The following is a 16,376-nucleotide window of genomic DNA, read 5'->3' as shown; positions in this document are numbered from 1 at the left end:
AAAGAAAATAAACTTTCTAAAATTGTGGGCTTGACTTGGCCAGCATTTACTAAGTATCCGCTCTGTTCCAGGCTCTGTGTTAAGCTTGGCTGTCACCTTACATTTAAGAGGCTCCTTATACAGAATATTTCAGTAGTTTACACTAAGACACTATTTGTTCTATAGGAAAAGATGGACATGGGTGCAGGGCCAGAGTTTTAAAACTTCCTGCTTTCTGCTTCCCCCAGTAGAGAAAACTTCTATTTAGTTTCCTGGCAGCATTTGGCATCACAGGCGTAATAGGTAAGGAGATTCTTTTTCTGCACAGGTGACCTTGAAATATATCAGCTGATGGCAAATATCACAGCCACCAGTTAGATAAATTCTTTGATTTCTAAATTATTCACTGAGGATCAAGTGGAGTCTTACAAGGTGAAGGTGTGAGCCAAGCAGACAGAGTGGGGCAGTCCAGGCAAAGAGAGCAGCAGATGCGTCAGTTTTGTTATCAGTTAAATGAAAACAATAAATGCCTACTGTGAGGCATTACAGTGTCCTCCCAGTACGTGGTAAGCCCTGTGTGCTTGTACATGTTTATTTTATTAGATTTTTAAATTGTGTTAAGAGGGTTCTTCCTAAGTAAAAGTAAGTTGCTGTAAAACATGTATCATGTGTGATAAAGATGTTCAATGAAGGCAGGGAAAATGTGGTTTGATATCACTTACATCATGGTTTTGTTCTAGTTTAAACATAGCAAATTATAGATGACATGCATGAAAATGAAATTAAAGATCTAAAAGTTGATCATGAACTGATTAATCATTTCAAGCACAACATAGAAACTCTTAGGGTCAGGATGACTCTTTGAAGCCAAGGCTTTTTTCCTTTTGCTCTCTCATTTACCTTGGTCTTATAAATCCTAGCTATCCTTCCCCTTTTCTTATAATTATCCTCAGAAGGAGTCAAGTGCTTCACATCAGTGCAAAGAAAAATAGTGCTTTCATTTCTTGATGTAGGAGATGATGTTAAATCTAACCCATCATTTACTTAAATTGAATTAGATAAAATATAATTGCATTATTTTACATTAAGGAATTCTCATGTTCCCTGACACTCCTACACCCTACACAGTTTCCTCTGTAAAACTGTAAAACTTCCAGTAAGACTGTGCTTTCTGCTTAAATTCAGTCTTGCCAGTTCCCGATGCCCTTAGCATAAGGGTACGGTTTGGCGCCCAGTTTTCCTTAGGTCTTCCCCAGGTCTCCCAGAGCAGTCACTCACCTCTGCTCTTTCTTCATAGGCATCATGCCTTAGACCTTAGACAAGTGATTTCCACTCTCTGACTGCAGCTCCTTCTTGTCTAACGGAACTTTGGTTTTTCTTCTACTCTGAACAGCTAAGGCAGCAAGTGCCCAAACTTGACCTTGCATCCATCTTCCCTAGAGGACTTGTTTAAACAAAGGGTGTTTGGCTCCACCCTCAGAGTCTGATTAATCAGATTGAAAATTTTGTTTCTAATAAATTTCCACCTGGTCTGACACTGTTGGTCCAAGGACCACACTTTGAGAACCACCAGTCAGAATTGTCATTCTGGGCAGAAAGCTCGAATTCCCTAGTGTTATTAGAGAAGTTATAACTTTTTCCCTCCAAATCCACTATCTAATTAGTCATTTTTACTTTTATACACACCATCTGGTTTGTATCTTATAGTAATCAAATAAGTTGAATGAAGAATAAGTTGCTGGTTGATTATATCGCCCTCTTGTGTTTCTGTGTCATATTTCTTTTTAATAACTGAAGGTAAAAATAATTCTAATTCATTGTTGCAAACTTAGAAAATACAGGGGAAAAAAAGACTAAAAACCACCAATCACCTTACAATTCCTGTTAATGGGTTGAGATCAATTTATCTATCTTCTAACCTTTTTTCTGTTTATGCATACATCTTGTTTTCCTGTGTGTAATTTTTGTCATATAATATTTAAACAATGCTGGGTTCTTATTATAGTGCTGTTTTATAACCCTGTTTTTCATTTATTTATGTATTTTGAAAATGTTTTCCTTTTTCATAAAATATTATAGCCTAAGAACCTTTGCCCTGTTGGGAACATACAGCTCCTGACGCAGAACTGCCTGGGCTGAAGTGGGGTCCAGAGCCTGGGCCTCTCCCTATACCAGCCCCACCCCCAGAAGAGGGGCCTGCAGAACCCAGAGCCGCTGCCTGTGCCACTGTTTCTGGCACCTTTATAGAAGGCCACCATTTGCACCATAATTTATGCACCCAGTCTCCAATTTTGAACATTTCCATCGTTTCCACTTTTTCCCTGTATAAGATAATAGTTGAGAGCATCTTTTGAAATCTCTGCACTTGCTGTGATGAGCATGAATTCAGTTTGTAATATTTTCATTTCCTCTCCTTCACTATTGGTTGAGTCAGTTAAGAAATGGGAAGAAACAGCCGTAGCCCAAGGCCCTGGTCGTCATATCAGTCCTTGCTCTGGTCAAATTCAGAAGCTCAGTTTCTGGAGGCATTTCCACTTTTTTCAGAAGGTTATGCCTATACTGCACCAGAAGCTTTGTAGTGGGCATTGTGGGCTGTGCCACAGAGTTTAGAGTTCTGATGGGAATTATGAATTGACCTGTCTAAATCTTCAGCATTACTGCAGGATTATGTTGTTGTTTAGTCATTGTTTTTATTTGTTACTTTTATTTGGGGGGACGACCAGAGCTGAGCTTCAGCTCATGGGGCAGTTGGAGCATCTCCTGTAGCTGTGTCAACCAGTTGCTCTGTATTTTTTTTTTTTTTCACTGTGTTCAATTGTATCTGTATTGTAACTGGAAGGTGCTTTTGAGACCTCAGAGGCCTCTCATTCAGTCGATGGCAAAAGCAAGAAGTGATGGGCTGAACCTTCACAGCTGGGGGAGGCAGGTGCAAGACTGGAGCATCCTTTCTTCCCTGGTTGTCAGACAAAGCCTCGAAGCTGCTTGAAGGAAGGTATCCTTGGTCTGTCACTGCCAACCATATCCCATCCCTCTCCTAACTCCACCCCGTGCCCCCCCCCCACACACATCCCTCCCTACCTTCCATTCTGATGCTCAGCACCCCAGGAAGACCAAAACTGGTTCAGATTCTGTAACGCTTCTGAGTCTCAGAACAGCTTTCCTGGTTTGAAGAGGAACTCATTTCTTCACCTGTTTACTCAGTCAACAAGTATTTTATTCAGTGTGTGTTTAACATGTCTGCACTGGGCTCTGGGCTTGATGTAACAGCGCACTACCATATGTAAAGTGGATTAACAACAAGGATTTACTGTACAGCACAGGGAACTATATTCAGTATCTCGTAATAAACTATAATGGAAAAGAATCCTAAAAGAAGAATATAAATACATATATATGTGTAACCAAATCACTTTGCTGTGTACCTGAAACTAACACAATATTGTAAATCAACTATACTTCAATTTAAAAAGAAGCAGCAGCAGCTTTGCTCCAGACAGGGATGAAACAAGTGATTCTAAAATGCATACTCTCTTGAAATTAATCCTGTTTTGCTTGGTTGAGACTAATGGGAGATAGGGAGGAGTGGTCAGTCTAGAACAGTCAAGACCTCACTGAGGAAGTCAGGGAGACTAGAAGGCACTTTGCCAGTAGCCAAAGGAAGAGTGGTCCAGAGGGTTGGCAGTTGTGCCGGGGGAAAGCACTTGAGGGGCCAATAACCTGAGAAGGGCTGGCGTGCTTGAAGGGTAGTGTGAGCGGGTGGAGGGGCTTAAGACAGGTTGCCGGGGCCAGACTTATACGGGGAGGTTGAATTTGAATCCAGTTTGATGGGAAGCAGTTGATGGGTTTTAAGCAGGAACGTAATGTGGTCTAATAATCACTTTAAAACATCAGTCTAACAGCATGACACAGCAAACAAGAATGGCCTTTGGAGTCAGTAAAAACCTTAATTAATAACCCGACCATCTGCTTTACTTACTGTTTGACCTTGGCAAGTTGCTGAACCTCTCTGAGCCTGTTTCCTCATGAGTTGGGTAAGACTAAAATCCATCTGACAGAGTTGTTTCAAGCAGTAATTTTAGATAACATATGTTAAACACAGTACCATCTGTCATTTTAATAACTGCTTCAGACTGCCTGGATTAGAACAAGGTATAGTGGGGTGCATTATCTTACAGTTTATAGAATGAGAAAGGGAACAACTATGAAACTTAGCCAGTGGAGAGAGTGGTGCAGTATAAAGGCCATTTGGGAGTCTTCCCTCATCACCTCCCCAACCTCAAAAGACCTGTTTCACTGTCTGAAATGCTATCATCGTATTTTTTCCACCACCACTGCTGAGCTATTCAAGTATAAAGAATTCTGAGAAAATAAACCAAGTTACATTTTATTAAGAGTCTCTGTTGTACCAGGCATTTCGCATACATTGCAGTTAGTATCTGTATCTCACACGGCCCCTTCGCAGCCCTGAATGACTTGTGCGCGCACACCCTAGGTGAGTGTTCGTCACCTGCTTGACAGCGTGGGAGCACGGGGCACTCTAGCAGCTGTAAAGGGTGAACGTGCAAATCCCTGAGCAGAGGGCAGGGTGGTGTCATTAACTCTCATCCCTCAACCTGTGAGCAGTATTCTTTGTTTCTCCTTAAGGCATATGCAACCCAATGAAACAGAGCTCAGCTTAATAGGTCAATAATAATAGCTGCTAATAATGGTTCATTCATGTGTAGTAGTCTGTAGTTTTCAGAGCATTCCAGTATCCGTAAGAAGATGGTGCTATAAGCAGTTCATTGACGTTAGACTTGTACCTGGTTTGTGGTTTGACCCCGCCACTTAGCCATGAACACACCTTGCAGGGCTGTCAGGAGCAGCCAGTGAAGCAGGCAGCCTTGTGTGTCAGGCCCTGGTCCCCCCACACTGGTGTGGGCTGGTTAAAAAGGTGCCAGGACACCCAATTTTATTTTTATTTTTTATTTAATTTTTTCATTGAAGTATAGTCAGTTTATGATGTGTCAGTTTCTGATGCACAGCGTAATAGTTCAGTCATACATATACATTCATATATTCCTCTTCATACTCTTTTTCATCATAGGTTACTATAAGGTATTGAACAAAGTTAAAGTTCCCTGTGCTGTACTGTAGAAACTTGTTGTTTATCTATTTTACATATAGTAGTTAGTGTCTGCAAATCTCAAAAGGACACCCATTTTTAAATCAGGAAGCCAAGTCAGCAAGGTCAAATGGTTCTCCAAAGACAGCCAGCCAGGAGAGTGATGTGTGGTCATATGCCTCTGGTCTTCTCGACTCCTGCCAAGAACTCTTTCCTCCATATCTTAACGCCCTGGAAAACAGCCTGATGACAAGGCACCAGTGTTAAATAGCTTCAAGGTGGTGAATGACACTCTCGGGCCTGAACGAGTTAACACACTGGATGGAGTATCTAATTTATACCCAGGGATCGTCTGTGTAGCTGCTGGGAACTGGCTCATTATTATAATTGGATTTTCCGGTATGTCGAGCAAGTCAGCAGATTTGCACTAGCCTTACTTTCAGTGGAGCTGTTTCTGTCTGTAGAGGGGAAGGAGAAAGAACCAGTGGGCAATGGAGAGAGGATGTCAGAATTAACGCGGGATGACAAAGCAAGCAGATTACCTCCTTGTTAATTGATACAGCCGCATGTGCATGTCGGTGTCCTGGGGGTACCATTTGCAGAGCTGTGCTGTTCTCTCCTGCTCTCACACGGGAAAGAACAGCCACGCTGCTGAGTCACTGACCTTCCAGGCCCACGCAGGCCAGCCAGAAACTGCCCACAGTGTGACAGCCTACGACTGCTTCTGGGCTCCTGTGTTGGGATCTGGTCAGTTGTGAACCAAACAGATGAGCTACCTCCACTTTAGAAGCATACCTTCTAGAGCAGAGAGGCAGGTGATAAATTAGTAAACCAATATGAGATCATTTCACTTTGTAGTGAAGTTGCACAGGGGTTAAAAAATCAGGGCAGAGTTTTGTATGTGTGTGTTTATACACAGAGGAAAACTTCATGAAGTCACCTCCAGTGGCTGGGATCATGAGGGCAGTTTGTATAATTTCTGGTAGTATTTAAGCAGTTGTAAGGAATAAACCATTATTTTTTACCAAAGCCAGTATTAATTACAGTTTATTTGCTTAAACAAGTCATTTTTGCATCATTATGCAAGATAGTAGACCTCAGCCACTTCCTGTCTGATTCATTCCAAATTCCTTGGTGGGCTTGATACATACGCTCACAGGGGAAATTTCCCTTTTGCGAGGGAAGGAAACAAACAGCAGTTTGTTTGGAAAGCAGATGTATTTACCACAACTAAACATCGTTCCTGAAATGGTCTTTAACGTGTTATGTGCTTAATAAAATGGAAAAGGTATATTTCTTAACACATGCTTTTCAACCTCCTGTAATCCTGAGTCACGTAAAGAATTTCTGTTAATTCAACTGTATCATTAAAGGAGAGGAAGTGGATTGGGAGTAAGCAAGAATGGGGTAATCTGAATGGTGAATAATTATGAAATAGATTTGAAAGATTTCTTACAAAATCTACTGAGGATCTTAAAGGTGGTAAGGCCAGTCTGTCCACCGTGTTATTACCATTATGTTGCCGTTGCCCATGGGACACTTTTGTTACACATTCATTTGCAATGAAAGGTTTGCTCAGGCCATGAAAAGGATTCCTGAAAGAAGTGGGGGGAAGAAAAAACAGGAAAAGGACAGAATACTACAACTATGAAAACATGTGGTCCATCTCTGTCACAGAGCAGCACCTTAAAATATCTGAGAGAATTAAGTTTCCTCTTCGCTGAGATGGCCAGGGGAGGAAATTTAGTTTCGCCCAGATATATCCTAAAAGTTTCCTCCTCTTGAGATTGCTCTGCTCTCTCTTTGACTTCTCTGTTCTATAATGACAGATGGTTATTACTGTTCACTTTTGTCTTAAAACAACCTCCTTTGCCTGTTTTTATAAATGAACCTGCTTTTTCCCGGGAAATAAGTTAACGAAGAGTTTGTAGGTTTTAAATTTTTTTCCTATGGCCTTTTCATAGGCTCATCCCTGGGAAGATTCTGAATTCATAACACATGGTATTTTCCCTTCTTGGTTTCTTATCAGCCCCCGAGAGTGTGTATGTGGATAACCACAGAGAAATTCTTAGTTCTTGGGGGTTTCCATCAGTGCAACTGCAGTCTGCCACGCCTGCCCGGTGCCTGAGCACGATGACGAGGCTGAGAGGTGATGCCGTGTGTTCATGGTGTGGTCAGTACGTGGCTTTTGAGGGACTTTCCTTCTGAACAGCCCCCACACTCAGTGCAAACCACAGAGCTTTGTGATTCTTCTGTTGTTATTTCCCAAAGAATGAAGCCTTGATGAAAGCCTTGATTTAGGGCTAACAGTTAAAAATGGTTTATAATCACTGTCTCTTCGTGTTTTGTTTTAGGATTTTTTAAAAAACTTTTCTTGAATAAATAATATAGTTCATGTTACCCCTCAAAATGCAGAGGGTACACAGTTAAAGGCTCGTCTCCCACCCTGTCTTTGCCCACCCAGCATCCATTCCTGGAGGGACCAGTGCCAGCAGTCTAATCTGTATCTTCCAAGTTAATTTAAGCATAGACATATTTTCTCCCTCTTTTTATACAAATCCTTATGCATCAGTGGATACTGTTTTTCACTTTGCTTTTATTACAAAAACAACTTACCCTGGAGATATTTCCAAAGTTAGACATAAAATGCTTTCTCACTTTTATGGCTATTATTTAGAACTTCCATAATTTATTAACTAGTCCCCTGTTGATAAGCACCAAAGTTACCATCCGTAGAGAGCTTACCATCCCTGCAGAGGAGACTGTACACTCGTGACTTTGCATTTCCTCCCTTCTGCAGATCTGTGTTGGGCACCTGCGCAGTGCTAGGGAATGTTCTAAGTTCTGGAAACACAGCAGTGAGCATACAGACCCCACTCAAAGAGCTTGCGTTCACACTGGGGACACAGCAATCAAATACGTATATAATGGTTATGTGTAGTAGAAAGTCTTGCAGGGATCTCCATGAACAGAGGAAAGGTGGGTTCCGATTAGTGGAGGCCCCCACCTCACCCACCATCCACACAGACTCCTAAGACCCACAGGAGAGCAGGATGCAGGGATGAGGACTCGGAGCAAAATATTACTCCAGCTATCTAAGGCAGAGAATGAATCCTGCTCATCTTTTATTTTTCCCATCTCATACTCAAGGCCAGTGTTTTTCAACCTTTTTTTTCCCCTCTTTTTAATTACCTGTAAGCCTCCCACCCCAAGGAGCCTTTTTTTTTAAGGCATTTTTTTCCTAATAACTTTCCCCATGAAATTTTAATACCACAGATATTTCCAATATCAGTTCACATACTGTGGCCCTTCAGAAAGCCCCACACCAGTATAGTATCATCGAGGTTATTCCTCACCCCACGCCCTGAGAGCCAAGGCCCTAGACCCTCCCGGAACGTAGACGGTACACCTGCGGCCCTCTCACGTGGGCCTGCCCGCCAGGCTGTCTGTCCATGTGGGTGCTGGTGAAATTGCCAGAGATGAAATTGTCTTGGTAGGAGTCTCTTTGTCTTTGAAATAAAAAAGGAAGAGTTGGCTGCTTCTGGTCCACGCTCTCAGGTGGTATGCAGCCGAAAACTGTCCTTGCGCGTCCGGTTGGTGGTCAGGGAGGGCAGGACCCGGAATGACTTGGAGCTGCAGGAATTCTCGGATGGGAACCACCGGAAAGGGTTAGGGAGGAGTTCAGGGCGAGGGAGAGTCTCCTGTCCTGGCCTCTCAGCTCCCACATTGCCTTATTCACGTTGAACATCCATAGGATTTTAAAAGTAAACACGTGTCCAGCACTTCCCGGGGGACGAGGAGTGCAGGAGCACTTTCCACATTCTGTGCGTTAATTCGTTCTGTCTCCACAGCAGCCACCTGCACTTTAGAGATGTAGTTCAGAGGGCCACACACAAAGCCTGTAAGTGTCAGCGTTGCTCCAGCTCACTCCACTTTCTCCCTCCGCCTCTAATAAACACATAAAATCACCATGCAGTAGAATTAGTTGCAGACTGACTGTGTCTGCCCCTGGAATGTGAGCCCTCTGAAGGCAGGCGGTGTTTTATTCATTGTTGCCTGCCCCCAGCCCCTAGCGTAGTGGGTGTCACAGAATCACAGTCATTGGTGAGCGACTGATGGAAGACTGGTTGGATGGGTGATGGACTGACAAACGAATATGCTTACACGTGAGTAAAATTCTCTCTCGAATGAGGGAACCCTCCAGCCTCTCCATCCGTCCTCTGGTGCCAGGAGTCCCTGTAGTCTTGGTTCTGTGCTACCAAAACTGATTGCACCAAGATGCTAGGGGTCGCCTTGAGGACGAACTTATTGTCATCTCTTCTCAGTCTTTGTTTTCCTTGCTCTTTCCACGCTTGGCCGTCCCTCCTTTGGTTTCCCTGCCTTCCTGCTCTACGGCTCCATCTCCCTCTCTTCTATAGACTCCTCTTTGCACCAAGGCCTTGGAACAGTGGAAAAACCCATACTCCAGCCTTAGATTGCGCTACCTAAATATCTTTCTTTTTAACAGACCCTTAGGTACTGAGGCTACAGCTGTGAGCAGGAGGGTCAGGGTCCCTGCCCTCATTTCACTGAGCTTGTGTTCTGACGGGAGAGAAAAAGCTCAGTCAGCATCAGCTGGTTTTGCTGTTCTGTGTGCACTTTCTTTTTTAACTGTCTCCCTGCTCTGTTTGCTTTTCAGCTCCAGGGTCTGAGCCACAATGTGATCTTCACCTTGGATTCCTTGTTGAAAGGAGACCTAAAGGGAGTCAAAGGAGTGAGTGTTTACAAATTTGATTTTCACTTCAACTTGAAAGGATTGATTTCTTTCTCTTTTAAGATCATAGTGGTACTTGTATCTGAAAGGCACCCTGAACACTTTCACCATAAAAAAGTTGCTGTAAAATGATTAGAAAAGATGCTCCACTTCACGTACTGTTACTGACGGAGGAACACGACGAGGCACTGTCAGGAGGCAGGTGGGGGGCATCTGCGCTGAGTCTGGGCTCCACCCTGGCGGACCCTGTGAACCCGCCTCTCAGAACCACTGGGTCCTGCCTCCTCGCTGTGACCTCGCCCTCCCACCCTCTTAGCTTCTCCTGTGTTATCCGTGGTGTGATGTACCGGGAAGTGTCCTCGGTGAAGTTTCAGGTGTCCTATAAGGGAAAGCATTTTTGCTGTTACTTAAACATATTCACCTTTAAGCAAAAGTACATTCATCTTAATTTTCTCTTTTCTAAGGATCTCAAGAAACCATTTGACAAAGCTTGGAAGGATTATGAGACGAAGTTGTAAGTGTTTTTTTGTTTGTTTGTTTTGTCTCCAGTGGTTTGGGTTTTTTTCATACTGTCCTGAGTGTTCCCAGAGAAGGAACACCTGGGAGCAGGACAGAACCCCGAACTGGTGTCTTCCCGACCAGAGACAGCCATTGAGTCCGTCCTCGTAAAGGCCAGGAGGCCGGGTGGGCTGGCCGCATGAGGAGGGTTGCACCCCCGCGCTGGTGTCGGGAGTGAGGTGCGCTTTTCCTGTTGGCTGTTTCGACAGCCATGCTGGTATTAACTGTCAAGGTGTGGATCTGTGACTGCTGCAACTTTGCTTTCATTACAGTTAGCACATAGCGATAGACCATTTACCCATTTCTGGACAGCATTGCAATTAGGAAATAATAAAAATAATTAGCTGGTGTTTGTGACATCCGTCTGCCCGCCAGGACCTGTATGCACTGCTTTACATGTGTGACCTCCTCACCCCAACACTCTCAGTGCGCACCTTCCACTGTTTGTTTATGGGTCAGGAAGCTGAAGCCTGGAAAGGCTAAGGGGTTTGCAGCAGGTCCTAAAGCTAGTAAGTGTCCCCTCCAGTCTGTGTGAGCCCAGAGCCAGAGCGCAGGCACTGCAGTCAGAGGCCCGGAGCCAGGACTGCTGTGCAGGATCAGGGCACAACCGCACTAAGATCTTGGTGTGGGCCTGGCTCGCCTTCCTGCTGTATGGATCCACATTCCTTTGTTTTTACTGCTCTAAGACATTTGTAATACCAGGCTGGAGAGTGGGGTGGGGTGGGAGGAGAAGTGTATTTAAAAGCATTTAATAAAAGTCTTGGCTGTAAACTTGGATAACTCTAAACATAAGAGAATAAAAGCATTTCTGTAGGCAGCAATAACAGCAGAATGCAAACATAAGCAAAAGAAAAACAAATTCAGGGTTAAAAATTTTCCCCCCGAACCACTCCTGAATTGCTTATGTAATAAAGTGCATTGTGGGGGCACTTGCTGCCTTAGGAATACTTTTGTGCTTTGACAGTTACAAATGCAGCTGAGAACAGAAAGGTTCTTAAAATGGTCAACTGATGTGGCTGAGTGCTGTGGGCCCGCACGTCTTCCTATATGAAAGTGGGCCGTGAATGCTCACAGGACTGCCCTGCCCAGAGGCGCCGCCATACACTTGGAACAGGGTAGAGCTAAGTGTCTGCAGGAGGGCGGGGGTCCAAAAAGGGGGGAGAATAAACTTCTGCTCTAGGCTTGTCGTGATGTGTATCTCCTTTGTAGGACACAGGAGCAACAAAACAAGATACAATATGTGCTTTGTCAGCTGAAGTACTCCCACTATTAGGTGGTATAACTGTATTTATATAAACATCTATGTGTTAATTGAAGACTCCGAAGTGCCTGCTGGTCAATATTGTGAATATTGTAGAACAGAAAGCATCCACAGTGATCGGGGCACCCGGCTCACTGCTTCTCTCCCGCGGTGTATGAGCTTGTCTGGCTGTTCACTTGTCTGTGTTGTCCTCTAGAATCTGCAGCGACCACGTTGTCCCTGGGTATGGTGTCAGTCTCCCAGAGCCCGGCGGAGTCCGGCCTGGAGTTGGTACCCAGAGAATATTTGCTGAAGGGTTAAAGGAGCTATCCAGACCTGGAAATGTGTAACAGGAATAGTGAGTTGAGTGGGTCCTAATTGTAGGACCTCACCAGGAAGACATTGGTTTGGTCTTTGTTCTTTAATAAATCTCTGTTAACAGATTATTTTCCTAAGATAGGCTCTTTCTCATTGATACATAGTGTTTCAAGAAGAAGAAAAACAAACATTTGTCTATTTGATGTGATAGGACTCATTTGATTATGAGTTACAGAAAACTAAATGACTTAGGGGGAAAAAGTTATTAGCGTCGATCACCGAGGAGGCTGGGCATTTTCTGTGGTCTTTCATTTAGAACTCGGGAGGCAGTGAGGTGTGTTAGTTAAGATCACACACTTAGGAATCAAAGACCTGAATGAGAATCTGGGTGGTGCCACTTACCACTTTTGTGACCTTGAGCCAAAATACATAACTCTGATGATTCTCACCTGTGAAATAATACAAAAATTACCTGCTTCTCGGGGCTTTTGTGACAAGATAATATATGTTGAAGCAGCCGTCACAGTTGTCCAGCACAGGACGGTATAATGAATGGTTTCTATTTGGTTTTTTAATGATCATGTATTATTTGGTTCCAACAATACAAGTACATATACATAAAACATCATACAGGGCTTGTATCAGTTAAGAGTTACTCTGACTTTATACAATAGAAGCCCCGAATAACAATGGCTTCAGCATTACAGTTTATCAAAGGATGTAAGCGTTCTAGGTGGACCAGGCACCCTTCATGGCACTTCTCACATGACATAAAAACGTGTCTGGCTGGTCACCTGTCTGTATTGTCCTCAGGATCTGAAGTCAGTGAGTTTATTCTGCACCTGATGATACAGGATTCTTTTCCTAATGATGACGGGGAGAGTGGATATTAAGAAAGCAACAAGTGTGCTTCTAATGGAAAAACACAGCAGCCCTCTGCCTGCCCCTCCATCTCCCCCGTCTCAGCTTCATCCAGCTCCTACCTGCTCCCTGGTTTATTTCCGTTTCCCAGCAGAATTCTCTTGCTGTTCTTCCATGGTTCGTCTGTGATGTATTGCTGTGGTAGATGAGGATTTAGCTCTCTTGCACAACCACTCCCCACCAACCACTTTCTCATCCTCCGTTTGTCCAGTAAGATTAATGCAATAATTTGTGGTTAAACCAGTCGTCAGTGTTTAAATTTTTTAAGTATAAGTACTCTTTGTCAGTCTGAACGGTGTATTATGATTGAATTTCTACTCTTATAGTACATTGCTTTGTGTTTTTTCTTAATGATGTAGTTGTCTCATTTCTTTGTTTACTTGTTTCTATATGAGTCTTTTGTGAATTTGTATTATCTATTCCAAGAGATGTCCGACACCTATTAATGTTTCTGCTTAGAAAAGACATGGTGTATATTATTATAATGATTACTTACCTATTATCATTAAACTCTCTGCCGGTTCCTTCTTTGCTCTCTGGGAGACATCCTTCCAGGGCTCCCTAGATGAGCAGGGCAGCTGCCATCCCGCAGCTCCCCGTAGTGGTCCATCTCCGGTGTCCGCTTTCCTGGTGTGTCCCGTATTTTCCTGGTAATAACCACGTGCAGTCCTTTCCAGGGAGCAGCTCTAGAGGAGGTAGAATTTTCAGGTTTTGGCATGTCCAACAATACCTTTGTTCTGCCATCACACAGAATGAGAATTTGGCCAAATGTAAAATTTAACCCTTTTAATCATTTTGCCTCAAAATATCTGAAGTATTACTTCATCCATTGTTTTCTAGTTAACAGTATTGCTCAAGGGAAAAATCTGCTGCCACTCGTTCCCATTTCTTCTTTGTGTGTGACGTGGGGTTTTTTGAGGGGTTTTTTGGTTTCTTTTCAGTTAGAAAATGTTGAGATCTTCTCTTTATAAAAGGTTTTACAGTTTCTTCCAGTGCTGTGGTATGTGTGCATTGACCTTCTATTTGCAGTTTTTCAGTCCTTCATTTCTGGAAACTTTTCGTGTAATTTCCTCCCATTTGTTGTTCCCTTTTTACTCTCCTAAGACTCCTCATATGATGTTGGACTGCCTAGATTGTTCTTATAATTTTTTTTTTCTTTTCTGTCCTGTTTGTCTCTCTTATGTTTTAGGTCATTTCTTCAACCTTTTTCCCCCATTATTTCAGTTGATTTGGGGAGGAGGCTGTCATGTTTTAAATTTCTAAAAGTTCTTCTTCTCAATTAGTTGGATTGGGGTTTTGTCTTTGTTTTTGTTTTTGCCTTTTTATACTTTCTTTTCTTGTTTCATAGATGTACGATTTTAGCTCTCTGAGGATTTGGTTACATTTTACACTTGATCTTAGCCAAAAGGCCAAGAAGCCATGGAATTTGGATACATTTTATAAAACTTTTTATGATTCCCTCATTGCTTCTGGTTCCCTACCCCACCCCACCCCATCTGGCAATTTGTTATTTTGATCTCTCCCTTTTATTTTGGAGCCTTTCCTCAATTATCTTGCAGTCTTTGACTGCCCAATCATATTTCCATGCAGGGCACTCAAACATTGACTTAAAGGTCATGTACATCAGCAGGGCTTGTCAAAAAAAGCACTGAGCTGCCTCTTCAGGTTTTAAGTTTTCGGACGTCAGGACAGTTTTCACCAGGGTGATTCTAAATGTTGGTATCAAAAGGTCTGTCTTCCGGGACCACTCAGTTCCTTGTACCTCCTGTCTAGTGACTGTGTGTCATTCTGGAAGCTGCACAAGCCAGGGACACAGGGGGCCCTGTTGTTTGGGGTGCAGACTTTGTCTCTTTTTCTCTTCAGCCCTGCTCTTCCAAATCTTTGTTGAATTCTCTCATCCTTTTTTGTCTCCAGGTCCTGTCTTTGAGAGATTATACTTTTTTAATGACTTTACTATCATTTTAGTGGGATTGCTGAAGGAAGAAGAAATAAGTGCATGTGGGCAAGTCGCCGTGTTAACCCAGACGTCTTGGTTACTACTGTGCAGTTGTGCCTGCCTCTCATGCTTCTCCTCAAGCGTCTGTAGCTTCCTGCTTCCCTTGCCCCACGCCAGTAGACAGAGAGCTGAGGCTTATTCTCCTGGTAAAACCCCTGCCAGTTATGCCTTTTAGCCTCCAAGGTGGCATGATGAAAGAATTGCTTAGTTGTGGCATGAGGGTATTAGAGCGAATCCCAACCAGACTTGTAGAAGGTTTTCCATTGGTTGATGGCTTGTTTTTTCCACTGTGTTTGTATGTAGACAAGGATACTGGCTTTCTTTGGGATTTGATTGCCCACCACTGTGATTCAAAAGGAGATTTGAAGGTTAAGTCATTTAGTCTTTGCATTCAGAACTAGAAATTACAGGCTCTTTCTGAAATTAAAAGTCTGGTTTGACATTAAATTAATTTTCGGTAAAAGGGCCATGACTATCGGTGTTATTACCAAAGATTATCTGTCATAGCCAAGTGTTAGCCTTAGGTACTGTAGGTTTAATGTGGCCCCTCCTTGTTTCCCTGGTTCCCCTCCTGGCCCTGTTTCCACTGAAGAACATTTTCACAGCATTCCAAATCATAGATTGGGATTCTGCCTAAATCCTTATTTTGTGCAATCCAATGCCAGGTGGTTGAGTGATTAAAATATTATTGGGGTATGAAAACAGCTCAGGGTTAGAGGAATATTGGAAATTACCTTTGACTGGTTTTTGTGCATACCTACAAAGACCCATTATATACTTTTAATTGTCTTGAAATAATTCTAACTCTCTATTGATAATTAAGATGTGCCTCAGGCCTCCAACCTTCTGATTCTTTTTCATCATAAAGTTCTTTTCCTCAAGAAAAAGCAAACTGTCAAAATTACTTCACACCAACCACAATGTAAGAGAACTTACATGAATCCATTCATGTGTGAGATCAAAGGTACAATGTCAGGAGTTTCCTTGGTGAAAATCCATGGAACGTGTTGATGCTCTTTGAACTTAGATTTTCACTTCTGATCGGCATTGCCACTTTAATAGTTCCTGCCTTTTACCGCTAGTAATTAAGAAATAATCAGGTGGCTGTCATTAAAGGAAAGATACAAGCGTGGTTTTTGTGATGATGGCATCTGCTTTAATTACAGTACAAAAATTGAGAAGGAGAAAAGGGAGCATGCCAAACAGCACGGGATGATCCGCACGGAGATCACCGGAGCCGAGATCGCAGAAGAGATGGAGAAGGAGAGGCGCCTCTTCCAGCTCCAGATGTGCGAGGTAGGAACCGACTTTCCAACCATTTGCCTGTCATTTGATGACCTGTCATCTTTCCTGCTAGTCAGCAGTCTTTGTGCTTAAATGCAGGCTGTGTTTGATGATTAGAGGAGAGGACTGTTCCTCAAGGATTCTAATCTCCGTTTTTCTCCAAACCCTTTGGGATCCGCCGTTTCACTGTTGTCTCATATTTTGAGCCTGGGTCCTATGGGAC

The 16,376-nt window shown here is 43.1% G+C and overlaps 1 protein-coding gene across 7 annotated transcripts in view; it reads left to right on the top strand.

The window, feature by feature from the left end:
* ASAP1 (ArfGAP with SH3 domain, ankyrin repeat and PH domain 1) overlaps positions 1 to 16,376 on the top strand; it is a 312,023-nt gene that overhangs the window by 217,391 nt on the left and 78,256 nt on the right. For all 7 annotated transcript variants that reach the window (XM_074353079.1, XM_074353081.1, XM_074353075.1 and 4 more), the window contains 3 exons: positions 9,762 to 9,836; positions 10,301 to 10,350; positions 16,036 to 16,165. In XM_074353079.1, the coding sequence (XP_074209180.1) occupies positions 9,762 to 9,836; positions 10,301 to 10,350; positions 16,036 to 16,165 (255 nt within the window). The remainder of the gene's footprint in view (positions 1 to 9,761; positions 9,837 to 10,300; positions 10,351 to 16,035; positions 16,166 to 16,376) is intronic.

This window comes from Camelus bactrianus, chromosome 25, assembly GCF_048773025.1.
Source record: "Camelus bactrianus isolate YW-2024 breed Bactrian camel chromosome 25, ASM4877302v1, whole genome shotgun sequence".
Classification (NCBI taxonomy): Eukaryota; Metazoa; Chordata; class Mammalia; order Artiodactyla; family Camelidae; genus Camelus; species Camelus bactrianus.
This window is presented reverse-complemented; position numbering and strand designations above follow the sequence as displayed.